This window comes from Sinohyriopsis cumingii, chromosome 7 (assembly GCF_028554795.1).
Source record: "Sinohyriopsis cumingii isolate HCF-2022 chromosome 7, ASM2855479v2, whole genome shotgun sequence".
Lineage (NCBI taxonomy): Eukaryota > Metazoa > Mollusca > Bivalvia > Unionida > Unionidae > Sinohyriopsis > Sinohyriopsis cumingii.
Window position 1 is genome coordinate 113,866,787 of NC_142967.1, and position 25,814 is coordinate 113,892,600.

General features: G+C 34.5%; 2 protein-coding genes across 5 annotated transcripts in view; one reads left to right on the forward strand and one right to left on the reverse strand.

Annotated features, from left to right (window-relative positions):
* The window catches only part of LOC149795957 (uncharacterized), a 72,912-nt gene that overhangs the window by 22,193 nt on the left and 24,905 nt on the right, over window positions 1-25,814 (forward strand). Inside the window, exons 1-2 of one of the 2 annotated variants that reach the window (XM_089965882.1) lie at window positions 17,043-18,116; window positions 24,472-24,556. In XM_089965882.1, the coding sequence (XP_089822008.1) occupies window positions 18,036-18,116; window positions 24,472-24,556 (166 nt within the window). In that variant the 5' untranslated portion in view covers window positions 17,043-18,035. Of the gene's footprint in view, window positions 1-17,042; window positions 18,117-24,471; window positions 24,557-25,814 lie in introns of those variants that run through there. The other variant, XM_089965883.1, reaches the window with a different exon arrangement.
* LOC149795958 (uncharacterized) lies at window positions 3,544-16,865 on the reverse strand. Of its 3 annotated transcripts, XR_016422465.1 has the most exons (4): window positions 16,119-16,857; window positions 9,606-9,750; window positions 5,717-5,931; window positions 3,544-3,858 (listed from the first exon to the last, which is right to left on the reverse strand). XR_016422465.1 is itself a non-coding variant. In XM_089965881.1 (3 exons), the coding sequence occupies exons 1-3, from the start codon at window positions 16,277-16,279 to the stop codon at window positions 3,833-3,835; spliced, it is 378 nt and encodes a 125-aa protein (XP_089822007.1). In that variant the 5' UTR covers window positions 16,280-16,859; the 3' UTR covers window positions 3,544-3,832. The 3 variants fall into 3 exon arrangements, 2 of the variants coding, with proteins under 2 accessions (XP_089822007.1, XP_089822006.1); XM_089965881.1 differs by lacking the exon at window positions 9,606-9,750 and having other exon boundaries at window positions 16,143-16,859; XM_089965880.1 differs by lacking the exon at window positions 9,606-9,750 and having other exon boundaries at window positions 3,544-5,931; window positions 16,143-16,865.

Genomic DNA, 25,814 nt, shown 5'->3' on the forward strand with positions numbered 1-25,814 from the left:
ATAATACAAATGAATATTTAATTCATATTTTTAGTTACGAAGTTTCAAAGAATATAGCAAAAGATGAACCCAGGCATAGAGAACCAATGGCCAGTACATCTCGATTCCCATCAACACCTGGCTGAGTGCTTTTACAACATACAGAGAGAATGAAGACACCTTCAGTATCTGAAGTATTTGCTACTGAATCAGGAAGGTAAAAATTAGAAATTTCTTGCAGATTTTTCTTTTGGGATGTGTCTTACAATTATCATTCTACTGAAAACAATGATGTAGCAAATGCAATGCTGATAAAGGACATTATTATAACTGTGCCAGCAGACTGATTTCCCACTTCTGCATTTCTTAGTTTGAATTAGAACAAAAAGCGCTTGAATTTTGCTTTCTCAGAAGTGGGGTGGGGTATTTCAGTTGTGCCACCTGATGCATGAAATAAAGGCATCATTTGAAATGTCATTGTTTTGGTTAGACAAAAATATTACAGTATGATGTGCTGGCTAACCCAATAATCACAACTGTTGTTTTTTTTCCCACTCAGTACTTAAAGGACCAAAGATTGTATATTGAAATTGTGTCTACATATCTCATATGCTTTCTTTATGCAGTTTCCCATTTATAGCTATTTCCCACATGCAGTTCTTGCTAACACCCTCTTCCCATCTATCCACCTAGCTCATGATGAATGCACACAGGACATATTTAATTTAAAAACAACATACTGATATAACAGTTGAAATGTTTTTGGACACCACTGGAATTTAATTAGAACTTTATTCATTAGGACTGGTGATAGAACTTATTTGGGATTTAAATCACAATACCGTTAATTCTTTTAAAATTTTAATTTTTTATTCTTTGAAATTAAATGATTTGTTGATTTGTACAGAACTTGTTGGTTTTCACTCTTTACTGTTATAAAACTTTTTCAACTGGAAAGCTGTTTCTGTTTTGATGATTGCTCTTCATGCACTTTTAACTTTATTTTATCTGCCTTCTTTTCAAGGTTGCCAAACAAAAGGAAATTATGGCTTTATTACAATGGTCCCAAGACATCATGAACCAGTTTCGGTTTTCATGTTAAGTAGTCTAGTAGCTATGAACAATTTTTGGTGAGTTTTCAGTCCTTGTATTTGCATCAGATATATGTAAACGTTTGCTACTGAATATTTTTGTATGAAATCCAAATTACAGCGCATTATCCTTATCTTCTGATTTCTTTTAATGTTTGTTTTATCCATAGATATATATATATATATATATATATATATATATATATATATATATATATATATATAAAAATCAAGATTTGTAGGTATGTAGCCTATTAAAAGTAAATTATTTGAAATCTCAGAGTAAGGTGAAATATTGAAGGAACATTGATCTGAACAAAACTGCAGTCCTGTTACATTAACTGTTAACTATATAAATCAAGTTGTCTTGTCAATATGGGGTCACCATGACAAAAGAGACCAGGTATAGGTGCTATAGGTATTGATTGTGACATTCATTCAGAGTACCTGTATCTGGAGGAGTGTCCTACATCACATCACCAATACACATGAGTAGATCCTCTCACATGGTCAAGGCATTAATAAATGTCTACATGAATCTTTGTTGAAGAATGAAGAGTGGACAAAACCTTGGCTTGATCCCAAGAAGGATGCCAAAGTGCTGAAAACCTTGGCACAAGTGCTCTTGGACCAAGGTTCCTAAATAGAATGGAGTATTACTTAAATTTCAGGTGTGCCATTTTAGGATTGCAACAATTGCATGGTATTTAAAAGAAAAATGTGAAGACCACTTTCAGTGTTTTTTTTCTTCTCAACTTAAGAATAAATTGCTGTATATATTTACCATTTGAAGATCTGACTAAGTTAGCATTCATAAAGCTCTCCTTTTCAACTCTTTGGTAAGTTTAGTTATAATACATGTACATCAGGTATAAACAATTCCATGACACTCTCTCAATAAATACTTAGTAAAGATTTTATTTATGCACAATTTACTAACAGTAATGATTATTTATAATTGTATTAACCTGTTAACAGATTTCAAATGACACATGTTACAAGATACATGTTTTTGATAATTGCAGAAGCACTGCTGAGCTTGAAGTTTTTCATCAGCAGATTCTGATGTACTGTGCCAAGAGATTTTCATACATCGCCCCTGTGTACAGATCATGATGTACTGTGCCAAGAGATTTTCGTACATCGCCCCTGTGTACAGATCATGATGTACTGTGCCAAGAGATTTTCATACATCCCTCCTGTGTACAGATCCTGATGTACTGTGCCAAGAGATTTTCATACATCCCTCCCTTGTACAAGATTAGGAATGAGCTAATTGCTTTGGATCATAATATCCATAGTGGCTGAGGTGTAATGAGAAACAAAGAAGGGGAGATAATGTAAGTTTGTTTCACTACAGGAAATTAGAAATAATTTTATATATTGATTGTACATTATGATCCCTGCTTGGACCTCAAGCCAATGGAATATTATTCACATATACAAGTCATGGGAAATTTGTATTAGATACAAGGCATTATGCAACAATTGGCACACGTTTTTTTATATTTGTGGTAAGGAATATATTTTCATGCATACAGATCTTGTAGTTGGTATTGCTATCATTCTAGTGGATAATTATTTTGATTTGAGCAATGCAGGTCTAATAATTAGATACAGTGATATGTATAGCACTTTCCCAAGGGACTGACACACTTTATTAAGGATATATGGAGTTCATGGAATTTCCTCAGGACGTTTGGGGAAGATGCTATCATCTTTATGATTACTAGCTAATACCTGTTCGTGAAAACATGTTTCCTTCTGAAGGAATGGGTAAAATTGCATCCTGTCTCACATAGTACTCTGTAGATAGAACAAATAAGAACAAAAATAACCCCTCAACAACTCCTTCTTGAGAACTGGTCATGAGGCTCTAATATTAGGTGAAATGTTAATATGGGTCAGCATGGGGATGCTTGTCACACAAGTTAAGAAAATACAATTTTCTTTAAAACAGGTATCATTGATGTTACAACAAAAAAAAGTGGCAGATGGTCCATCTACCCTTACAAGGAAAAGAAAACATCCCCACATCAGGAAGCTTATACAGAAAGCCCTCATCTGTCAACTTGAGGGAAAGCAAGGTATGCGGAGGAGAAGAGAACTAAAGAAAGATTACCCCAGGAGAATTTGTAGAAACCTGGTGCCTCAAGAACCACCATCAACTCTTGTTTTGGTGACGGAGAAGATATCTCAATTTTATATATGTAAAACGTGAAACAGTGTCTGATATATGGAAGTGTCTGCTAAGGCAGGTTACACTTTATATAATATCCTGTAAATATCAGTAGTTGACAATTAAATAAGATATAATGCTGTATCTGCAATTGCTGCAAACATTTTACATTGATTATTTATGACCTTCGTGCCCACATTGTTTATCGGCAGAAATAGACTGGTGTTAAAAGAATCTGAATGAAAGCATTATTGTTTGATGCAATAGTATGTGCAGTTACAAGACAACAAAGAATGAAGTCAACTGTATTTATTTGTATACAAATTCGTACATGCAAGAAAGTGTTTAAGCTCATACAAGCCTAGAAGGGATGAAGCCAATGTATTGTACATCCGGATATTTGTCACGTATCCGCCAGAAACAGCAAGAGTGAACTACATGTCTCTGTCCAGACCCAAGCCTTCCATATTGCCATAGTATGAACTGCCTACAGGCAGCATGCCTGTTCGCGCTCATCAAGTCAACTTCATCGTCAAGTACAAGAACATCCTATCGGTACATCCTGGCCAAGGCAAGTACAGCCTCATCGAGGATTAGAACTTGAAAATTCTGAAAAATTATTTCAATTTGTAATATGCTATTTCTAAAATGTAAAAAATAAAAGGAACATGCACTTACTCGAATGTTATTCATCTTCAAACAGCAGATTCCAGTGTAAAACACATATGGCTCAAAACTGCACACGGTTTTTATTTTGACATGAACACTGAGAGTTCCATCATAACTAGAACTGACATTAAGTGTAGTTTATGTTAAGAAGGATAGCTTTTTTGGGAGCATTTTTAGAAGTCAAAGACTCCTGCATTGGGATCAAATAGGAATGGCTGATTGCAGATGAAGATAATATTTACATAAAAATGTATCCTTATATCATCATAATACAGTGGTACCTCGGGTTACGAACGCCTCAGGTCACGAACAATTCGGGTTACAAACAACAACTTTGAAAAAATTTTGTCTTGGGTAACGAACAGTGCCTCGGGTTACGAACAAAGGCGAGAGAGAGAGAGAGAGCAAGGTTTAACGTTGGAGACAAACGATCGCGTACAGTACAAACGAAGGCCACGCAGTACTAACTCCCAACACCACTCCTCTGCTTCAACCCATGGACCAGCAAGTGATCTCCAACTTCAAGAAACTGTACACAAAGGAGCTCTTCTCAAGGTGTTTTCAGGTCACTAATGACACCGAATTGACTCTAAGAGATTACTGGAAAGACCACTTCAACATCCTCCACTGCATCAACCTCATTGACAAGGCCTGGAATGATGTCTCCACCCGTACCTTGAAGTCTGCCTGGAAGAAAGTTTGGCCATCGTGTGTACCAGAGAGAGAAGAGTTTGAAGGATTAGAGGCAGACGCAACAGCTGTAGTGGATGAGATTGTGTCTTTGGGCAAAAAATGGGCCTGGAAGTCGATGGCAACGACTTGGAGGAGCTGATTGAGGACCACAGTGGAGAGCTCACTACAGATGAGCTCGTGGATCTTCAGAATGAACAGCTAAAGACATTAAAGGAGGAGCAGTCGTCCGATGATGAGGAGCCAGTGACTGTTTCAACTGCCAGGATTAAAGAAATTTTCAGCAAGTGGGCAGACGTCGAAGACTTCATTGTGAACCATCATCCAAACAAACTTGTTGCTAACAGGGCAGTAAACCTGATGAATGATAACGCGATGGCCCACTTCAGAAAGATTCTCCAGCAAAGGAAGCGACAAATTTACCTTGATAGTTTCTTGGTGCAGAAAGATTCCCAGTTGGCTGCCAAGAAACAGCGAAAAGAAACTCCTGAAACTAATGATTCAGAATAGCAAACAAAGTGACAAATTTCCCATGATCGTTTTCTTGATAAGAAAGATGGACTAAATCTTTATTTTATTTTACATTTAATTTATTTGGTTGTTTTCTTTCTTTTTATTTAATACGTGAAGTACACGTATTCTTTGCGTTTTGTCAGGTAAACGACCAGATGTTAATAAAAAAGAACGATTCTTTCATCTTGAAACGGATTGTCTCTATTTCATTGATTTCAATGTTTCGGGTTACGAACCGAGTTCTGGAACGAATTAAGTTCGTAACCCAAGGTACCACTGTATTAGTTTTGTTTAGCATAGTGAGGTACCCACATTGAAACCAGGTAATGAAAGGAATCTACTCGATGAGTATAAGTTGTAAATTAAAAAATAGTCCTTATCCTTTATATATGTATGCATGTCTATTTTTGTACGGCTTACAATTTTAAAATTCTTTCACGGTGGTTGCAAAGAAATAATCTAAACATATGTCTCATTTGGTAAGCAGTGTCGTTAAAAGTCTTGAAACTTCTTATGTTAAATAAACTCTGAAGCATGTTAAGAATAACGCATTAAGAGACAGTACGCATTCTGAACAAAACTATAGTATCGTTACCAGCAAAAGTGACCTGCAAGCTGTCTCTCACAACTATTCCAGGTCTGTGGGCATCTCTACATTTTCGACACTTCATTCTGGTAATCCTGTGCTGGAGGTTTTGGTGATAGCAACCACACTGTCTTGAACCTGGATCCAATACATTAAAGACTGGTGGAACTGCAGTATCTGTATGAACAGTTCCCACAGCTGGTCTGGCTCCATACTTTGATCTCCTGGAATTTGTTTAAAAGATTAATCATACTGAATCCCAGTCTGTATGTGGTATAAGCTTCAAAGCTAAAATCATGATACCATGGAAATTTCATCATTTACAACAATCATGTATTTACATCAATTATTAATCTTTGCAAGTCCACCTTGGAAATGGGAGTCACTGCAAATGTTGCATTGTAAGAGTAACTACCAAAGCTGTAATTCTGTGTGTAAATGGATGAAGTATTTTGATTTTATCGGTACAAAGTGCAAGTTAAACATTCATAGGCAGCTTGTACACATATCCTGTATACAGAAAGAGGTTTTCTGTAATGTACCCAACATACCTTGCAAGTTATTCATACCTTTTGTGATATATATTTTATACATAAAAATTGTAAGCTTTGGCAATAACATGCTAAAGGAATACATAAAAGTTATTCAAAGAATTAAAGAAGTTTCACAATTGCCATTGAACAAAGTAAAAATTTTATTACAGAAATTTGCAGTAATCATAGTTCAAAGGTTTAAACATTGAATGCCAAGCAGGCTGGGCAGTTAACATTCTTACCCAAAAATATTAGATCAGATATGGAAAAAAATCTGTTTTTTGCAAGCCTTCATGTCAATCTAAATTCTGGACAAATAAAACATTTTAGGATTATTAAGTTCTTATGTTTTGCATGATAGTGCACATATAGTACTATATTAACATATTTTGAGGCTTCAGTAATACACATTAAGGCATGCATTATATTTAAAACTGAAGAATTTTATACTGTTTGGTAGACATGGATCACAGGTGGGGAGTATTACCAGGTAGCCTATACTGGAACAATGATTGTAAATATTCAGGAGCACTATTATTGGATATCCTGTACATTAATTTGGCTTTTCTCAACCAGATTCAGTCTTTAATAGTAATTTTAACTTACCAGCTAAATTTTCCTTGCTTTCTTTCTTAATTGGTTTTAGCCTGAATGCTACTGTTTGAAGATGTGTAAGCTTTGCTATGTTTTTATCATTTGAATTACTCCACATTGTGTAATAGTAGTCTAAATAGGGTTTTATGTAACTGTTATAAAATAGTTTTCTGCACCTTTCAGGGAGAAAATGTCTTATCTTGAAACTTGAATTAACGTTTTTACTGACATGTTTGATATGTTCAGTCCATGATAGGTTATTATCTACCAAAACACCAAGTAGTGTATTATGACAGACCATTTGCAAATTTGTATCCTTCCATGTCAGACATAGTTTATCACTATCAAGATTTGTTCTTTTTTCGCTGTGTTGAGATAAGTAATATTTTAGTTTTACCAGTATTTACCACCATGCCATTGCATTTGTACCAGTTGTCCAGTTTGTTTAGGGCATCCTGTAAAGAAATTTCTAGTTTAGTTTATGCTTTTTGTTTTGGCCATTGATAAATAATATCAATAGTAATGGACCTAGAATTGAACCTTGTGGTACTCCGTATCTAATTGTTCCAGGTTCAGACAGAACATTATTTATATAAACATGTTGTGTTCTCTCACTTAAGTAAGAAGTAAACCATCTAATTGTTCTTTCATCACACAGGTAGATTTTCAGTTTCTTCAAAAGGATTTCATGATCCACCATGTCAAAAGCTTTCCTGAAATCTACAAATACAGTTTGTATTATTCTACCTTGGACAAGTGCTTGAAGCCATTTATCAGTTAGGGAGATCAAGGCAGTCTTACAGGAATGGTTCTGTCTAAAGCCTGATTTATTAGGGTGTAACAGCAAGTGTTTAGTTAAATATAACATGCATGAGTCAGGGACATGTTTTTCAATCAATTTTGACAAGTTTTGGTAGTGTTGAAATTGGCTGGTAGTTATCAGAATCATTCTTAGAACCAGATTTGTTCATAGGCATTACTTTTGCAGTTTTCCATATTTTGGGGACAGATGAGGTTGCAATATTTAAATTGATTATGAATGTTATGCTATCTGAAATAGCTGAGGCAGAAGTTCTAGTATGTGGTGGACCAATCCGATCAAGTTCTGTAGCTTTCTTGGTATCAAGTTTATTGAGACATTTTTTAACATTTTTTTTATACTTGTGGGGTAAAGAAACATACCTCCTTAGGGATTTTTTCAGTTAATTAAAGTTGTTTTCTATCATTGGTTCTTTTAACTTAGTGGTAATGTTTGTAAAAAAATCATTGAAAACAGTTGCAGTGACTTTGGTGTCACTTACCAGAAGTGAGTGAATATTATTTGTCTAATCTTTGTATGTTCCTCCACTGAGTTCATTGAAGACTTTCCAAATGGAGTTTGTGTTGCTCTTTTTGTTTTCAAGCAATGGTTGATAATACGTTTTTTTTTTAGCTTTTTAATCATATTTGTTATTTTATTTCTCCTTACTTTATTTTGTGTATGGTTTTTCATAGGCTGGAATTGGTCACCTGTTCTCATAGCATCTAGGATTTCAGTAGTAAGCCAATTAGGTTGGATTTCATTCTTTACTTGATGTACTTTAAGTGGTGCATGTTTAGAGACTACATCCATAAATAAGTCAGTCTACACCTCAGAGCCTCATCCATGTCATCAAAATTTTGGATAATATTCCATGGAACTTTATATAGGTCATCTTGAAATCTTTCTTTACTTCAGTTTTCAAAAGATCTGTAAGTGATAGTTTTTTGTGTGTTTTTCCTATTTTTCTTGCATTTAACCTTTCTTGTATAAAAAAAAACAACAAAAAACTAGTATAGTGGTCACTAAGACCAACATTTGGTGCATTAACATAAGCCACTTTGTCTGGTAGGTTGGTATAAATGTATTCAAAAAGAACGCTTGATATTTCTTTTACCCTTGTGGGCTCATTTACCAGCTGGACTAGGCCTAATGATTCAATAAATTCCATCCAGTTCCTCCTTATTTGAGTATTGAGTAGGTCCTTATTTACATTGCCAAGTATATATGCTTATTTCTCCTGTGCAAGAACATTTTCTATTTGTTTCAAAAAGTTATTTCCAAATTGCTTTGGAGGAAGGTGGCCTATAAATGAAACCAACTAGAAATGATTTTGCATTATTTTGAGAAATTTCCACCCAAACACTCTCAATTTTACGTGACTCCAAGTCAGGTTACCTTTCTGCATTTACATCTTCCCTAATCTATACAAGACCTCCCCCTGCCATCTCTCTGTCCCTGCATAATGGTTTATTGTAGCCTTGACAGTGAAATAGATCATCATTGTGGTTAGCATTTAATTTGGTTTCAGTGAGTCCTAAAATATGTATTTTATTTTTCTTGGAAGACAACATTACCTTAATCTGTTCTGTTTTTCCCAGTATACAGTGTACATTTAAGTGACCCATGTTAAAACCTTTTGTATTTAGTCTCATGTCAATTATATGTATGTCATCATGCAATGGGGTACTCTATGATATTGTCTCCATATCATTTTGGTATTATATACGGTGGCCATATAAATGAGGTGGCCTCTTCCTTTAACAAATGATATTAGGGTGGGATGGTGAGTAGCAACGAAAAAGTAGAGCAGTTTGAACATACATTGTTTGGTAAAATAAATAATCCTATAATACAAGTATGAATTTTCCTTGTGCAAAACACTACTTAGAGTCTTTGCCAAATTATTTTGTACCAAACATTTTTTAATATGTATCAATACTTCTTTTGCAAGATATAAATAAACAATTGCCCTCATTCTTGTCTGCCTTGTTTAAACTATGTGTGAAGCTTGGTCAGCTCTGTTTTCAGGCTGCACAGCATGTATTCCTCCTCTTCCCCCTCTGGTTCTTGTTCCATGCCTCGTCCTTCCTCTCCCTCTGCCTCTAAAGGTTGCTCTGGAATTGAGCTTGAAAGTGAGCTGATTTAAGTCTCTCTGATGAATTTTAATATGTAGAAGTATATCATAATTTGACAACATATTCATAATTACTTATCAAACTTATAGGAATATAGTGCCAACTGAGAATCAGAAATTAATACAAGTTTTATGGGCTGGATAAGGTCAAGTGATGGGTGGGTGGTCGTCCAAAATTTAAACAGGGACCCTACATTCCTCGATTGGGCACCAAAAGCAAGGTTTAAGTGTCTGTTTACTCCGTGTGCGTAATACCTAAACATATTCAAGAATAAAATGGTGGTCAAACTTAAATTGACAAGTGACTGTACGTTTGTGTGTGTGCATGTACTTTTTTATGATCTGGCCCAGAGTTTTGGACCTGGATTCCTTATTCCAGTTGCAGATTTTAAAAAAAGGAACTGGTATTTAAAACCTTGTGTATGTAAAGTATTAACTTAGAGAAGCAGAACACAAATTCTTTTCTGCTTTGTTTGAAACGCCAGAAAGATGGGTGTTAGGGGTCCACCGGTGACAATAATAATAATAATAATAATGAAGACTTTATTTAGAAAAGGTAACTCAGTTTGTTACAGAACTAATCTACCTTGAGGCATTCTATCTGTTATGTACAATATATACACACTGCTCCGGTGGCCTAGTGGTTAGAGCATCCGCCTCGGATGCGGGAGGTCGTGGGTTCGATCCCCGGCTGAGTCATACTAGAGACTTAAAAAATGGTACTAACAGCTGCCTCGCTTGGCGTTCAGCATTAAGAGGTTAGTGTTCAGACTGGTCAGCCTGGTGTCAGGATAATGTGACTGGGTGGGACATCATGCTACATGTCTGCGGCATGATGCCCCAGTGCTAGACATCACTAAACTGCCACACTGCAGACATCGTAGTGATATAACTGAAAAATTGTTAAAGCTACGTTAAAAATAAAAATCATATCACATCACAAAATATACAGTATATACAACATGATGTGAAAAATCTGGCTTGACACTAAATAAGTGATTTGAAAAATCAAAGTGTCAAGCCTGGAAGATATGTACAGGCATCTGTGAACACATAAACATCTATAAAATATCATCCTGCATTGAAAAATTCAACTATGAAAATGATGCAAAGTTACAGAAAAGCAGGCAGTATTTTTTGTACTAGAACTGTTCATTTGTTTAAAGTTTTCATCCATATTGATTATGAAAAGAAGAGCTGCTAGCAGCCTGCCTTATGTCACCTGGAATGTTGTTCCATACCAGTGGACCATTATATTGAACACTTTTTAAACAATTCATTCTTTGGCCTTGGTATAATGTAAGTTTTACTGCTTATGGACCTTAAATTTGGAGTACCATCAGCATCTCTTTGGTGAAAGATATTGCTTAGATAGACAGGAATGGCTTTTCTGGATACTTTATACACCAATTTTGACCTTTCTAAGAAATATTCATTATGTATTGTTAAAACCTTTATATTATTCATTGCATCCTGGAAATTGTCTATACATTGATCTAAAATTAAATGGCAAGCCCTCTTTTGGAGTCTTAAAAGTATTGTTATGTTTGAACTAGAGGTATTACCCCAAATTACATTACAATAGTCCAGATATGGCTGAATATAACTTTTATAAAACATGACCATATACTGAAGAGGAATAGCCAAACATAAGAATTAACCTTTCTTGAAACATGTTTAATGTGAATAGACCATGTAAGATTGTTATCAATGAACACACCAAGAATTTTATTATGAGAGGTCTTATTAAAGCTCACACTGTCAGCCAGGACCTGGAGTTTATCACTATCTGGCCTTGCTCATTTTTGATGCATTGTAACTAGTAGAACTTTCATTTTGTTCTGTATTTATTGATCATACTGTTTTCCTTGTACCATACTTGAAGTCTGTTTAGAGCATCTTGTAAGTTATTTTCAAGTACCGTTTTGGTTTTACCCATCTCAGACAGTGTAGTATCATTTGCATAGAGGTCAGTGGAAGAAACTGAAGTTTCAATCTTAAGAGGTAAGTCTTTGATAAATAGAATGAATAACAGAGGTCCAAAGATTGAGTCCTGTGGTACTCCACAGTTTATATTTTTACTTTGAGAAAGCTGACTATTTAAAGATACTTTTGCACTCTATCGGTTAAGTAAGAAGTAAACCAGTTTAGGGAGTTTTCACTGCATTGAAAGATTTTTAGTTTTTCAAGCAAAATTTCATGGTCTACAACATCAAAAGCTTCACGAAAATCAACCTTAATAGTGGCTACCATTTCTCCTTGTTCTAATACTTTAAGCCATTTATCAATCAAAGATACAAGTGCAGTTTCACAGGAGTGATTCTGTCGAAAGCCAGACTGATTATCATGAATAAGATCGTCAGTGTTCAAATAGTTGAGAAAAGATTCATGCACATGTTTTTCTAGTAACAAGGAATAGAGATGGGTCTATAGTTATTTACATCATCTTTTGCTCCCGCTTTATGCAATGGTATAACCTTGGCAGTTTTCCATGTTTGTGGAAATGTATTAGACCTAATACTTTCATTGCAACTGAAAGCTATACTCTCTACAATTGCAGGTGCAGCTACCTTTAGTAGCCTTGGTCCAATCATATCAAGTCTTGTAGCTTTACAATCATCCATTTTTTAAAATATATTTCAACACAAATTCTGGACTCATTTCAGGAATTTCAAACTTTATATTGTTTGGTAGTTTTTTATGTATAGACTGGTCCTCACCCTGAATAGAGTCTTCCCATGTAGTTGAGATAGCATCATTGCCCTTTTCCTATTCCATAAACCTAGTGAGTTTTGGCTTTGTGCCCAAATTTACCACAATGACAATGTTTGTCATAGCCACTGAGATACAAGAAATTTATGCCCTGATTTTCTGTCAACATTGTTTCCAAGAGTTCAAATAAATGGTTATTATTATTTGGAAAGGTTGACAGTAACCTCACTTAATCGATCATTCCACGAAAACCCTGAATATTTAAATGACCTATGTGTAAACCCTTACTAGAAACTCCTAAATTCATGACATTAACATAAATGCTGTTGGAGGCACTCAAGGAGGCATTAAAATTATTAAAACTATGTTTATTCATTTGGGATCTGCCGATCACTGCTGAGCGAGTTTTCAATATGGAGACGATACTCCACGTACTAAGATTTCAGAGAGCTCGTATTTCATAATGAGAACTTGTATGTACGTGATATTACCCTAGAACTGCCTTTTAAATAGTATTTAATCAGTTGATATACCTAAATGTCCCAACAGTTTTGCATGAAAATTCACCCACAGCTCTAATGTTGTGCCTTAAACTAAAATAAATTTGAATTGACTAGTCTTTTACGTGCATTAAAGTAGCAACACAGATGATTTTATCATAATTATAGAATATATAAAAAGTGGAATGTTTTCTGCATAATTTAAGTGTGCAGATTTAAAAAATGAACCCATCTTTATGATATCTTTTCAAATAATTCAAAGGAAGCATTCGAACACCTGTACCATCCACCATTTTTAATATTGGTCTTTGGCAATTTTTGAAAAAAAATTTGACCTCCTGTTATTTCAAGCTGAAATTTGCATATTTCTTACATATATTTTATATAAAAATGTTTTGTGAACATTCAGCTTTAAGAATAAATTGACTTTTTATATGTTCCAGGTAATTCAGAAGACCCCTGTGCCTTTTTATCATACACCCCCACACACACCTTTTTGCATGAAATGCTATATTTTTGCGTCATGCACAAGTTGAAATTATATGTTGCTTTTAAAATGTAATGTTTTCTGCTTAATTTGAGTGTGCAGATTTAAAAATTGAACCCATCTTTATGATATATTTTCAAATAAATTCACAGGAAGCATTCAAACACATTTCCATCCACCATTTTTAATATTGGTCTTTGGTCATTTTTGAAAATTCTTGACCTCATGTTACTTCATGCTGAAAGTTGCATATTTTTTACATATGGTTATATATAAATGTGTTGTGAACATTCAGCTTCAAGAATAAATTCACTTTTTCTATGTTCCAGGTACTTCTGAAGACTTTCTGTGCCTTTTTATCACACGCCCCTTAACATTTTTGAATGAAATAGCATAATCATGAGTCATACCAAGTTGAAATTGTATGTTACTCTTAAAACCAATAGTGCATATTCATTACAGTGTTCTTGTATATATATACATTTATCTGAAATCACAATTTAGTAAATAACAATTGCTATTTTAGAATTTAGTTATCATAAGATACATCTGGTCCGTTTTCATAAAATAAAATCAATGGCAAAAGGTTTTCCACTACAGTAAGTCAGGATTTCTTTAGTGTCAGCTTAGGATGGTGCAACATTAAATATTGGATGTCCTAAATTTGCGATATTTTCATAATAATTCTGACCATTGTTTTGAGCAATATTTCATAGTTCATGAAGTAAAGACAATTATGGTATCAGAGATAGAGAAGAAACTGGCACTGAGTTGGTTCTCAATAAATATTTATGATTATGTATTTGTTTAAATGGAGAAATACTGCAGATCGATTCTCTATTCCTTGGCTTATGATGACAATAATCATATAGATATTCACAAAAAATGGCATGACAATTTTAAATGAATTTGTTTTCATGCTTCAAAAATTCTGAAAAATAGTTAACTTTTACCTCTTTACCGTCCCTACTAAACATGAACATTTTAATTGTAATACCAGTGTCTCTAGATAAGAATCGTATGTAGAACAGATGGCCTGACATTGATAATATCTCAGTGATCACAATCGCATACATATTAGGAATAAGTCTAGTATCACTGAGTGATACGCCTGTCGAGTCTCTAACCTCGAAAATATATTACACAAAAGTTGTACAAATAGTTGTAATACGTTTGATATAATGAAAGACAGTACGTTGTATAATCTTATTCCTTGCTATAAACGCCTGCCATTTCATACAATCAAGTTTTCGTATGTTTTTGAACCCAAATTATGTCGTATTGTTGTCATTGTTTACATTTTGTACGTGCTGATGTGCCGGGAAGAGTTACCGTTCTTGGTGGCATGGTGACCTTTGAAAAAGACGTAATTCTGGGTTTTCCGCAAATATTCGCTCACATTTTATCATTATTCTCTTAAAAAGGACTCCATAGTATTTATAAAGTAGGCGTAGGTGAGCGTATATGTTCGTTTATTTAGTTTTTCAGCGTTTTAAAAATTCGTTTTTCGTTTTGTTTCTTCCGCTGAATAAGTTGTAGAAATATCCGTGTCATATACGCTAAATATAGACATTTGACCTTTCAACCATGAATACATTCGGATGTAATAATGTCGGCTTTTTACATATTAAAGCGGAGAAAGTACCGGGTGTTATGATGTTGACATTTTGATTAAACGTTAATCTTGATCGCCAGTGCCCTCTAGCGGCGTCCCCTATTGTTAATGGAAGCACATAATTGAAAAAGGTATTATGTACGAATGGAAATAAATATATGTAACCTAAGGGATCTGTTCATATAAGACAACACATGGACATGAAAAGCATATTGGGTTTTCTGTTTTTTCCCCAGAAGGATGGGGTGACAACACTTTTACACTTTTTTTTCTTCCTTCTTCCTCCACGTAACCAGATGACGGATTACCTAATATATATATATATATATATATATATATATATATATATATATATATATATATATATAATCAACCCTCTGCCAAGTTCTTGCTTTTATTATGGTGTATATTGAAATATAAAATATATTCCTTAAGCTAAGATGCATTTACTGACATCAATATATTTACTGGTCTACTACATGTTACACTCTTCTTGCAGTGTATGAATTATTCTGTCGCAACAGCGAATTGAGAGATCATACCGAATATATGACACATGTTGAACAAAGATGACGCCGTTAATGGATTGAAAATCTTTTGAAAAAGCAGCAATTAAAGCTATTTCCGTAGATGCCACCGTACACTAAAAAAAAAATAAAAAATAAAAATAATTTTTAAAAAAAAAATCACCTCTAACAATTGAATTAACCTTGCCTTCGTTTCGGCAAACATGTAGATTATAGCATTACATGATACGGATTGCAAGAACGCTGGTAGAAAACTGATACTTTACAAACAACTTGAAATAAAGACTATATAAATATTTTTTCGAACCTAGCCGCAGAAATACTGAACGAGTGAATTGGACTAATAACAATGCTAAGTCCATCAATAACATTTTATAACTCCGTTGATTGGAAGCCAAAACACGGGCAAGACCTAATAAATAACCTCTTCAGCGTGATACATTTCCATTTCATGGATTATAGTTTACATCTTAAAGTTTTGGGTCCCGAGTGGTCTAAAGCACTCACCGTTACGGATCATTGCCATCTCACCTCTGTCTGCGTGGGTTCGAGTCTTGGTTTCGGCCAATGTGGGTACGTGCGAACGCTTGCCAGTAGCTTCTCGAGGGTCGGTGATTCTTTCCGGGGTTTTCCGAGGTTCTTCTTCCACCATTTATACTGGCCGCCATGTATAGCTTATATTGCGCTTAAAAATGGCGTTAGACCGTACAACAACATCATAACGCGCGACAAAACGTTATCAACCCGCTTGCTAGACTCGCAGGGGTTTGTATCATTGCTTACAAATTAAATGTCACTCATACATATAGCATAAAATAATATGTATGACTCATAGTTACATTGCAGGGATGGTCCTGGCTTTTAAAAAGCTGTCGCCAAAAAAAATCGCCAACCTCAATATTTTGTCGCCAATTTTCAAAAAGTGTCACCAGAACAAGTAGTGTACACTTTTTGAAGTGTTAATTTAGTCTATTAATGTAACAGGCAATGGAAATTACAAAAGATGGGTTAGTTAATACTCTAATTACAATAAGCATTAACAAAATGTTACAAAGTGTTATATGAAGATCCGTCGCGATTTTAGGGCTGCTAACTTGTTGAATGCAGTTTCAAAATCTAATTTTTCACATCTGTACATGCTGATTCTCATTAAATTCTCGAGAGATGAGATGCAGAGTTTATTTCTGATGTCACTTTTTATGAGGTTCATCTTACTGAATCCACGTTCACAGTCTACAGTGCTGACAGGTGACACCAGTAGTCTCTCGGCAGCCCCCCCCCCCCCCCCCCCCATGACTAGCTTCACAAAGCTTGAAGCGAATATCTTCCTAAATCCCAAGAATGATCACTGAATGCTGCATAAATTTTCTCAACAAGCAAATAGGATCTCCATTCCCACGAATGAAACTTACATGAGTCAACAGTTGGCAATATTGGACCGTATATATAAGCATAAATTCACACCCAATTTAGGGATTCTTTCACTCCTGTATTTTGAGAAATAAATAATTATTATTAATTATGCAAAACTGTTTTTTTTTTTTTTTTGCTATTTCTTGTTGCGGAGTTTAAGTCTCTGCAGCCATAACACGGATTGATGGCAAAAAGAAAAGATCAATGAGTAAAATGCTGCACTGGCGACAGATATAATTGTGATTGAGATTTTTTCCATTTGCTTTGTATTTATACGCAATAGTCGGTACTTCAAAGGTTATCAGTTTTCTATGAAGGTTCAGCAAAACTATTGTATTGGTATATGTAAAAAAAAACATAAAAAAACAACAGAAGGATTAGCCATTCAATTAATTGTATCTGTTCTATTCGCGTCTTCATAAGTCGGTCAGTTGTAGGTATAGTTCGGTAGCATGATTGACTGTAACACAGCATACAGTACTCAGCCCAGATGTCAGCATAAGCAGATTATGATGTAACAATGCACTCTAAAGATAGGGTTGTCAATACGAACAAAGGATCGTTTGTGTAACAGATTGATTCCAATGCATTGCTTAGTCAAGTTTGTGGCTTCCTTTCATTCTCCCTTTTAATTTATCCAGTCAAAATCCATGTACAAATTAAACAACCAAAAAGTCTGTCGCCAAAAAAATCGCCAGATGGGATATTTTTGTCGCCAGTAAGGAAAAAAAATCGCAATTTGCGACATTGGCGAAGCCCAGGACGATCCCTGACATTGTAAGCAAGAGTAAGAGACCTTGTTTTCTTAAAATGTCGACGTGCTATCACTGAATTTGCTGTTAAACATTTTTGAAGGATTTATCCAATGATCTTCAATGGAAATTTGATGGACAATGCGCTAAATAAAGTGAAGGAAAAAAGAAAAAGAAAAAAAAAAAAAAAAAAAAAAGACGTCATTTAAAAGTGTAAGTAATCAAAATTTTCCGAGAAAGGTGACCTAAATCGAAATCAATGGAAATTCTTCCTTTCCAAGAAATAGAAAATGAAAAGTATTCAGCCATTTCTGGAGTAGGCTTCTGTTTAATGGCACAGGTATATATATTTCTTTCTTATTTTTCTTAGTGTTTAGATAATATTCAGATTCATAATACCAGTTTAGTCATTAGTACGACCAATATGTTCTCCGTATCATTTTCATTTAGTCATCCATGTTGCTAGTGGCCAACAGTTGTATCAGACATGAAAAATAGGCAGGGTACAACTTCTTGGCCAAAGGACTCGTATCTTTTCTTATAATTTACTTTTAAATTGCATAATCTATCTTGTACATATACTATGTTCTCGTTCAGTAAGGTGGCGAGGTGGGGATGGCATTGTTTGAAAAAGGTGTTATTTTTCTGATGACTAACTGCATACTCAAGATCAGCAAACTTCACCTGATATTAGACAGGACTTTATTTAGTACAGTATTTAGTTATTATATAGTACATGTATGACAGTTTAATTGTAAGCAATGATACGAACCCCTTTATTAGGCTGTTGACTTTAATAGGCAGACTATTAATAAAACCTGGGGATCTTGTCCTAAACAACTCCTTTAGACGCTATTATGTTGATGGTTCATTGAGTAGTGGAGTTTGATTGGCTAACTATTAATAAAACATGGAGATTTTATGGACTGTGGTATGCTACAGTAATGCATATAAAAGTCGACACCAAGTATAGACTTGAATGTCAGTACATGCTCGTGTTATCTTCATACAAGTGCAGATCAATTTTGTTATTGTACATGTTTTATATAGATAGTTTCACCATCATTATCATCAACAACAGTTTCAGGAAAAGAATACATTTGGCTTTTCGAAGACCTGCAGTTGTGATTATTATTTATTTTAAGGAATTTCGATGATTATTATTGGGGAATATTAAATTTGTAACCATCATATCGGTTGTAGTATTCGTGTTGATTTCTTCTGGTTTTTCTCTTTTGGTTTGATCAAATTTTAATCGGATATGATGATTTGCTTGAAAACATTTTTAAAAATGTTATATTTTCCAGGGTACGTTGGTTTAATGGTTTCCACGACATTTATGAAGGGTTTATTCTAATTGAATATAGCAGACATGGCTACTTACTTTTGGATTTCTTTATTGCATCATCTAAATCTGGGAATGGGTTTCCCAAGTTATACAAGGATATCCTAAAATGGGAATAACTTAATCTAACTCTTTCACGCTTGTGCAAGATGATAAGTTGCTTCCTAATCGGCTTAAGGTACTATTTGCTTTGGTGTTTCTTGAATTTCAAGGTACCATTACACATTATTTGTTATGTTGACTCCTAAATAATTTATTTAAGATTTTCAAAAGAAATTAATTGAAATAAATATGAACTAATGTGTTATTGTGCCGATTGTCTTACTGCTTTAAGGAATACTCGTCAGCTGTATGAGTATCACTTTCTAAAGTTTCGACCTTATGCTCATCAAGATAAGTCTTAATCTTAACTTTACTATTGATGAAGTTCTTTAACTCCTCAATTAATATGACTTGTCTGAGATTTTCTAATATTGACCAACTTTCTTGGCTAAGCATTACCTCTAAAATAATAGCTCTTTTCTCTTAAAAGTTCCACACGAGCATGAGTTTTTCCACTTTCTTGTCTATAGTTCCTATATTTTTGTCGATAAGCATCAAGCACCAATTCATAACCCTTGAATATACAGTCCTGAACCAGATTTAATGAGCACTTTGCTCTATCGACAGAGAAATGTAGATGTCACTAGTTTTGCTAAAAAGTGTACTTCGTAACAACAGAGTCCAATGCTCTCTAGGCCATTTCAAATTTTCAGTAAATTCGAAATGTTGAAAATATGTATCTGTTGCTTTTTCTTTAAAAGGGGTACTAACGCAATATTTTTTTAGTAACATCAAAACCTGATTTGTGAAGTGGGGATGTGCTTTTCTCTTGCAAGCTCAAATTATTTCAATCTAAATTTAAATTCTCTTTCTCTCTCTCTCTCTCTCTCTCTCTCTCTCTCTTTGCACTTATTTTGTATTTCACTCCATCTGTAACTGCATTTGTATCTCTCTCCTCTTTCTGCAACTGCATTTTCCCCTCTCTTTCCTTTCTTCCAATTGCAATTTTTAGTCTTTCTAGAAGCTCAAACTTTGTCAACTCTGTTTCATTCTTGTACTTTAATTTCCATTTCATCACTTTTAGGTAAAGCCACATGTAAACTCACTAATTCAAATGCAACGCAGTTTTATCAAAAACAATCTTTTCCACCATATATTAGACGAAACTATTTCTTTTATGTCTTGCTTTGCTAAAGAAGCTATTGCCTCAGATAGCTCATATTTTCTGGCAAGCTGGTGCAGTTCATCCTTTTTAAAGGAGTCCTAACTATTCCTGGATAGGATTTGAAGTAAAGTTCTCCAATTCTGATGACACTGTAAAAGCGTGTTTTGGTGTCACTGTAGATTTCTGAAATGTGAAAATATACCTGTGACTTGGAAATTCCAAAACATGGTGAATATAAATTTCAGAAGGTTTTCTGAAATATTTTAAAGAAATTCATATCCCGGATGAGCCCCTAATTTTCTGTTACGAGTATGTGCTCTCAAAATAAGTTACCGAATAGGGTGAAAGACAACAGGGTTTGTAAAATTCAAATAATTTATGTCCCTAGAAAACAAAGTGGAAATGATGAGTAAAAGAACTTACACTTTTGCAAATTAAATCCCAAAATAATCATTGAATTACTGACACAAGTCCTAATAATACAAGTTCTGAATAAACTTTAGTAGAAATCCAAATTAAATACAACGCCTGTGTTGGCCTGTATCGTGCTGTTGGACCGACATTCTTTTGTTGAAACAGTCATATCATTCCAGGTTTGAATCTTTATAAATTCTAGTGAATGTCTCAGTCCAAGAATATTATTTTCTATGAGCATTCTGTATTTCCAGGGAAAGTTCACTTGAATAATTTGAAAAATATAAATTCCAGGCCAATTAATGTACTAGACAAAACAATACCAAATGTTTTTTTTTTCTAGAACTTATGCATGAATGAATAATTCATCCAATAACAGGAATATATAGTACTTTACTCGGGTCACAATTTAAGAAAGACTATAACCTAATGGAAAATAGCCTTCTAGAAACTTAATGTTTACAATGCTAGTAGTATAATTAGAAAGTCTGTTCCTAAAATTATAATATATCCTGCACTATATCAGAGAAGCCAGGCAAATTGTTAAAGAATTCCAATAACGTTGACAAATGCCTAAATAAACGTTTACTTCTATTAATAATGATCATGATATTAAACTTATTCAAACAGAATATTTTAGCAGTGCATTTGTTTTTTTTTTAGAATAAAACAAATATCAATAATTCAGGTCAAGTAGAAGATAAACCTGTTTTCGGACAAGGTCCAACATACAGTGTTACAGAACACTAGCAGATAATTAAATAAATTTGTTTAAAAAAATACAAATTAAATATAAACAACAATGTTGACACATATTCATCCCAAGGTATAATTTGTTCTAACTGAAAATGGTGCTGCTGAGGTTTCTGGTATGGTTGCCATAGTGGTCATGTTGAAAGTCTTGTTATCGCTACTCCTTCTGAACTGATAGCCATAGCAACTTAGGGTTTCATTAAAATACATATTATGACATCTAGTTGGTTCGTTCGTTAGTTGGATTATAGTGGTTTTCGTTCTTTTGAACATGTACCACTTTTTTATTCACGCACTGCGTGATTTTTAATTACTCCTGGGGGAAGGAAAAGGAGCCTCATCCCCCAGGCTTTTATGTACTCAAAGAGTACTTTTTAATTTAGCCACTCAGGTGTAGGACTAACTAGTCCTTAACAACCTGACTGAAAGGCTAATAGACATGAGTGGGAATAGTCACACCACACACTCGTGTTTCTTACATCTAGTTGGTCTTGAATGAAAATAATCTTGATCTAGCACCAGTATGACTGCCTTAGTAGCTATCTCAAATAATCTTGCAATCACTACTCCTTTTGAACAGAAAGTCATGTTTTCACCAGAAGACTTCTTATGATGTCTTGTTGGTCTTAAATGAAAAGAGTGCCAATCGGAAATCCCTTTTGACCAATACAGCAGCCATCATGAAAATACTATCATTGCTTCTTCTCCTGAATGTACGGTCATTATCAGCATAAGGTTTTCACTGAAGAACTTCATAAAGTCTTAAACGAAAATGGTGCCGATCTGATACCCATCATAGCCACCATAATAAACATCTTGAATATTTTGTTATTGCTACTCCTAGTCAGACGGCGATTTCACCATAGAACTTGTTCTAACGTCAAATCGTCCTAAATACATATTGATCTGACAGACAATATGGACACAATGGCACCTATCTTGACACACCACTTGAAAGGAAATCCATAATAACGCGTGCTTCCTTCGCCAGAAGACTTCTTATGATGTCTAGTTGGTCTCAGATGGCAATGGTGCCGATATGGCCACTAATATGGCTTCGAGCAGCCATCTTGAAAATTGTTCTTGATATTAATTCTGAATAGATGGTCATATCTGCTTGGATGTTTTGCCATATGTCTTTTTGTTTTACTTAGTTTGACCTAAATGAAGCTGTAGTCATCTGACATCGAATATGGCTGCCATCCTGAAAATCTTGTATACGCTGCTGCTTACTGGAAAGTCATAACTACATATGGCTTGAACATAATACTTCTTATGACGTTTTGTTGGTTTAGGAGTACATTGGGGCCGATCTGACCTATATGGCTGCCATGCTTTTGAATCTGTTTCGCCTAGACAAATCATCATAAGAACAAGTTTTTTTTTCCTTACAAAAGGACTTGTAATAATGAGTTGTTGATTATAAATGTTTATGTGGCACCCAATATGGCAATGAAGGCAGCCATCTCAGAAATCGTGCCATCACTACTCCTCCTGAATCGATGACAATATTCACATTGGGATTTTGTCAAAAGAGTTATAATTGTTGTCTAGTTATCCTAAATTAAAATGATAGCAGAGGGATTCCGCTAAATTGTTGTGGAACATGATCAGTATTCTAGTGATAACATGTAGACACCGCAAAGTGGCAGATCAAGTGCTAGCCAGAAGTATTGAAACTGCATCCTGCTGGTAATGGATGAACCACGAGGGCAAAAACTGGCAGTTTGACTTGCCTTAAAGTACTGGTAGTTGTTTTCTAGTGCATTATTAGTTATTTTATGCCTCATACCTTTGGAGTACATAAGTGTCTGTTATATCCCATTTCAATTGGGGACTGAAATGGGTTAATTTTGTAATCAGTCCAGTGCCCAAACCCTGTACCTGTGCATTTTTTAAAATTCAAATTCCATATAAACTTATGATACTGCAAAGAGAGTAATATACTATTTAGTCCCTCCCTTTACAGTTGTCAAATTATTTCTGGTCTATTGAAATTCAGATGCTGAGCTTATTAATAGATCATCAGCAGTTCATTAGGAAATTTTCTTGGAGTCACACTTGAAATGCAGTTCCTTTGCAGTTCACTAGCAATGCCTAATATGTACATATAGTGTCATTTCCATGCATGTCTTCCAGAAATCTGTTTAATGTCCCTATTTGCAGTGACAATAATATTTATGGACTGGGTATCTGGAATCATCCAGTCTTTTGTCAATAATTTGGTAATTTAAATCTACAGGTTTATGAATTTGTTTTAGTGAATACACACTTTATTCTCTGATTGGCAGTATGTCTCATAATATTTTGACATCAGGGTTAGTGTCTGTCCATTTGAATATTTTCCCTGTCTCTGAAAAGTTTCTAGCTAAAACTTAAAACTTAAAAAGTGTCCTCAAGTCAAATAGAATTATATTTAATTTGTACAATTTACAGAACACAGAAAATTCATGTTCATTGTTTAATCTTATATTAAAAATTGCCGATTTATCAATATGACAATGATTAGGTAATACCAAGTGTCACAGCACAAAGTTTGTTCCACTGTCAAAACCATTCTATACACTGATTAGAAAGATGCTTTCAAAAGTTGTCTGGGAAAATATATATCAGTGTCAGAATGCTGACAGATATGAGATGACACAGAATATGTGCTTGCCACTGGTCATCCTTTTAACATATCATTACTGTTTAGCAAATTGATCATGCTTGCTTGTGTAATATGTAGGCAGCTTACTGTGGTAACCAATGATCTAATGTTGTTCTGTGTAATTTATTTCTAGATTTGATATATGTGTGAGAAACTAAATATTCAGGATTGTATGAATGATGTTTTAACTATTTGTGTCAGTAATTACAACAAATGCAGGTATTACACTGTAAATGAAAATCATGTACGTATAGTTATATATATATATATATATATATATATATATATATATATATATATATATATATTCAGTGTTTCTTTTTCAGAGCAATTTGACGCATTCTGCAATGTATTTCCGCACAGTTACGATTATCTTCATTGTTGCGTCGATTTCAGCAGTAACACTAGACAGTAAGTACATGAAATTACCACAAATTAGAAACTGGTATCGCCATCCATTTTTGCCGCGATATTAATCATGATAATTGCCCTATATATGATACATATCACAGTACTACCACAATCATAAATAAACTGTATGTGTGTGTGTGTGTGAGATTAAGATTTTTAACGTAGCTTTAATAATGTTTCAGTAATATCGCTACAATGTTTGCAGTGTGACAGTTTATACTGATGTCTAGCACTGGGACATCATGCCTCAGACATGTAGCATGAACGTCCCACCCAGTCACATTACCCTGACACTAGGCCAACCAGTCCTAACACTAACCTCTTAATGCTGACTGCCAAGCCAGGCAGCTGTTAGTACCATTTTTGTAAGTATGACTCGGCTGGGGTTTGAGCCCCCATCCGAGGCGTACGCTCTAACCACTTGGCCACCGGAGCGGTCCATAAATAAACTGAAAATGTACGCTTAGCAAAAAACATATCTTGTATCACTCATAACGCCACTGATAATCTGCTAATTTTATAGCAGTAATACAAAATCTGTGACTGTTGCTTTAATTACCTAATCCGGGATGTATGCCTTTGAAAAACCCAATAATTACATCTTCCTCTTAGAATAAGATATAGAAACTACTCTACAACTTTCAATTTTGAACACATATCATTGGTCCAAACCTCGTTAACAATGGAATAGAGATAAGTCCATTTTTTTCTGTCTGTACCGCCCTCCTGCTAGTCGAAAAAAACAAGCTGACTGAATCTCTCATTCTGGAGCAGTTTCTTAACCTACTGGAACATGAACAAAATTGATAGGTGGCAATCTAATTCTTGTTGGCAATATCAAATTTAACTTTGACTGTCCTGGAAATCCATACACATCAAAACTTCTAGATTATATTCCCATGTTCAACCGCTAACAGTCGGGTAGACAACAAACCCCAAAACAGGGCTTCATTTTAGAGTGGATTCTTCCTTGACCTGATATTTTAAAGTCTTCATTGGTTTCCCATTAACTTGTATCATATCACCTCTGCATCATATCCCATCTCACCGTATCACTCCCTAACCCTCCATCTGTTTGCGTATAAGAGAAACCTCCATATGATAAATACAACCCAACTAATGCACATCATTCAAGTAAATCTAATATCTTCATTTTGTTTTGTAATTTCAATGTTTGTTTTTGTAATATTGTTGTTGTGTGTGTTTTTGTGTCATCTAATATATGTATGCTTACACCTGGTCAAATTTACTAGCAGAA

Excerpts from the sequence above, each read along its gene's own strand:
- LOC149795958 (XM_089965880.1), bottom strand. The coding sequence starts at position 16,279 with ATGGCGGCCAGTATAAATGGTGGAAGAAGAACCTCGGAAAACCCCGGA. Across the intron at positions 5,932-16,142 it reads TCGAACCCACGCAGACAGAG|GAGATCAAAGTATGGAGCCA; the intron begins GTGAGATGGCAA and ends AACAAATTCCAG.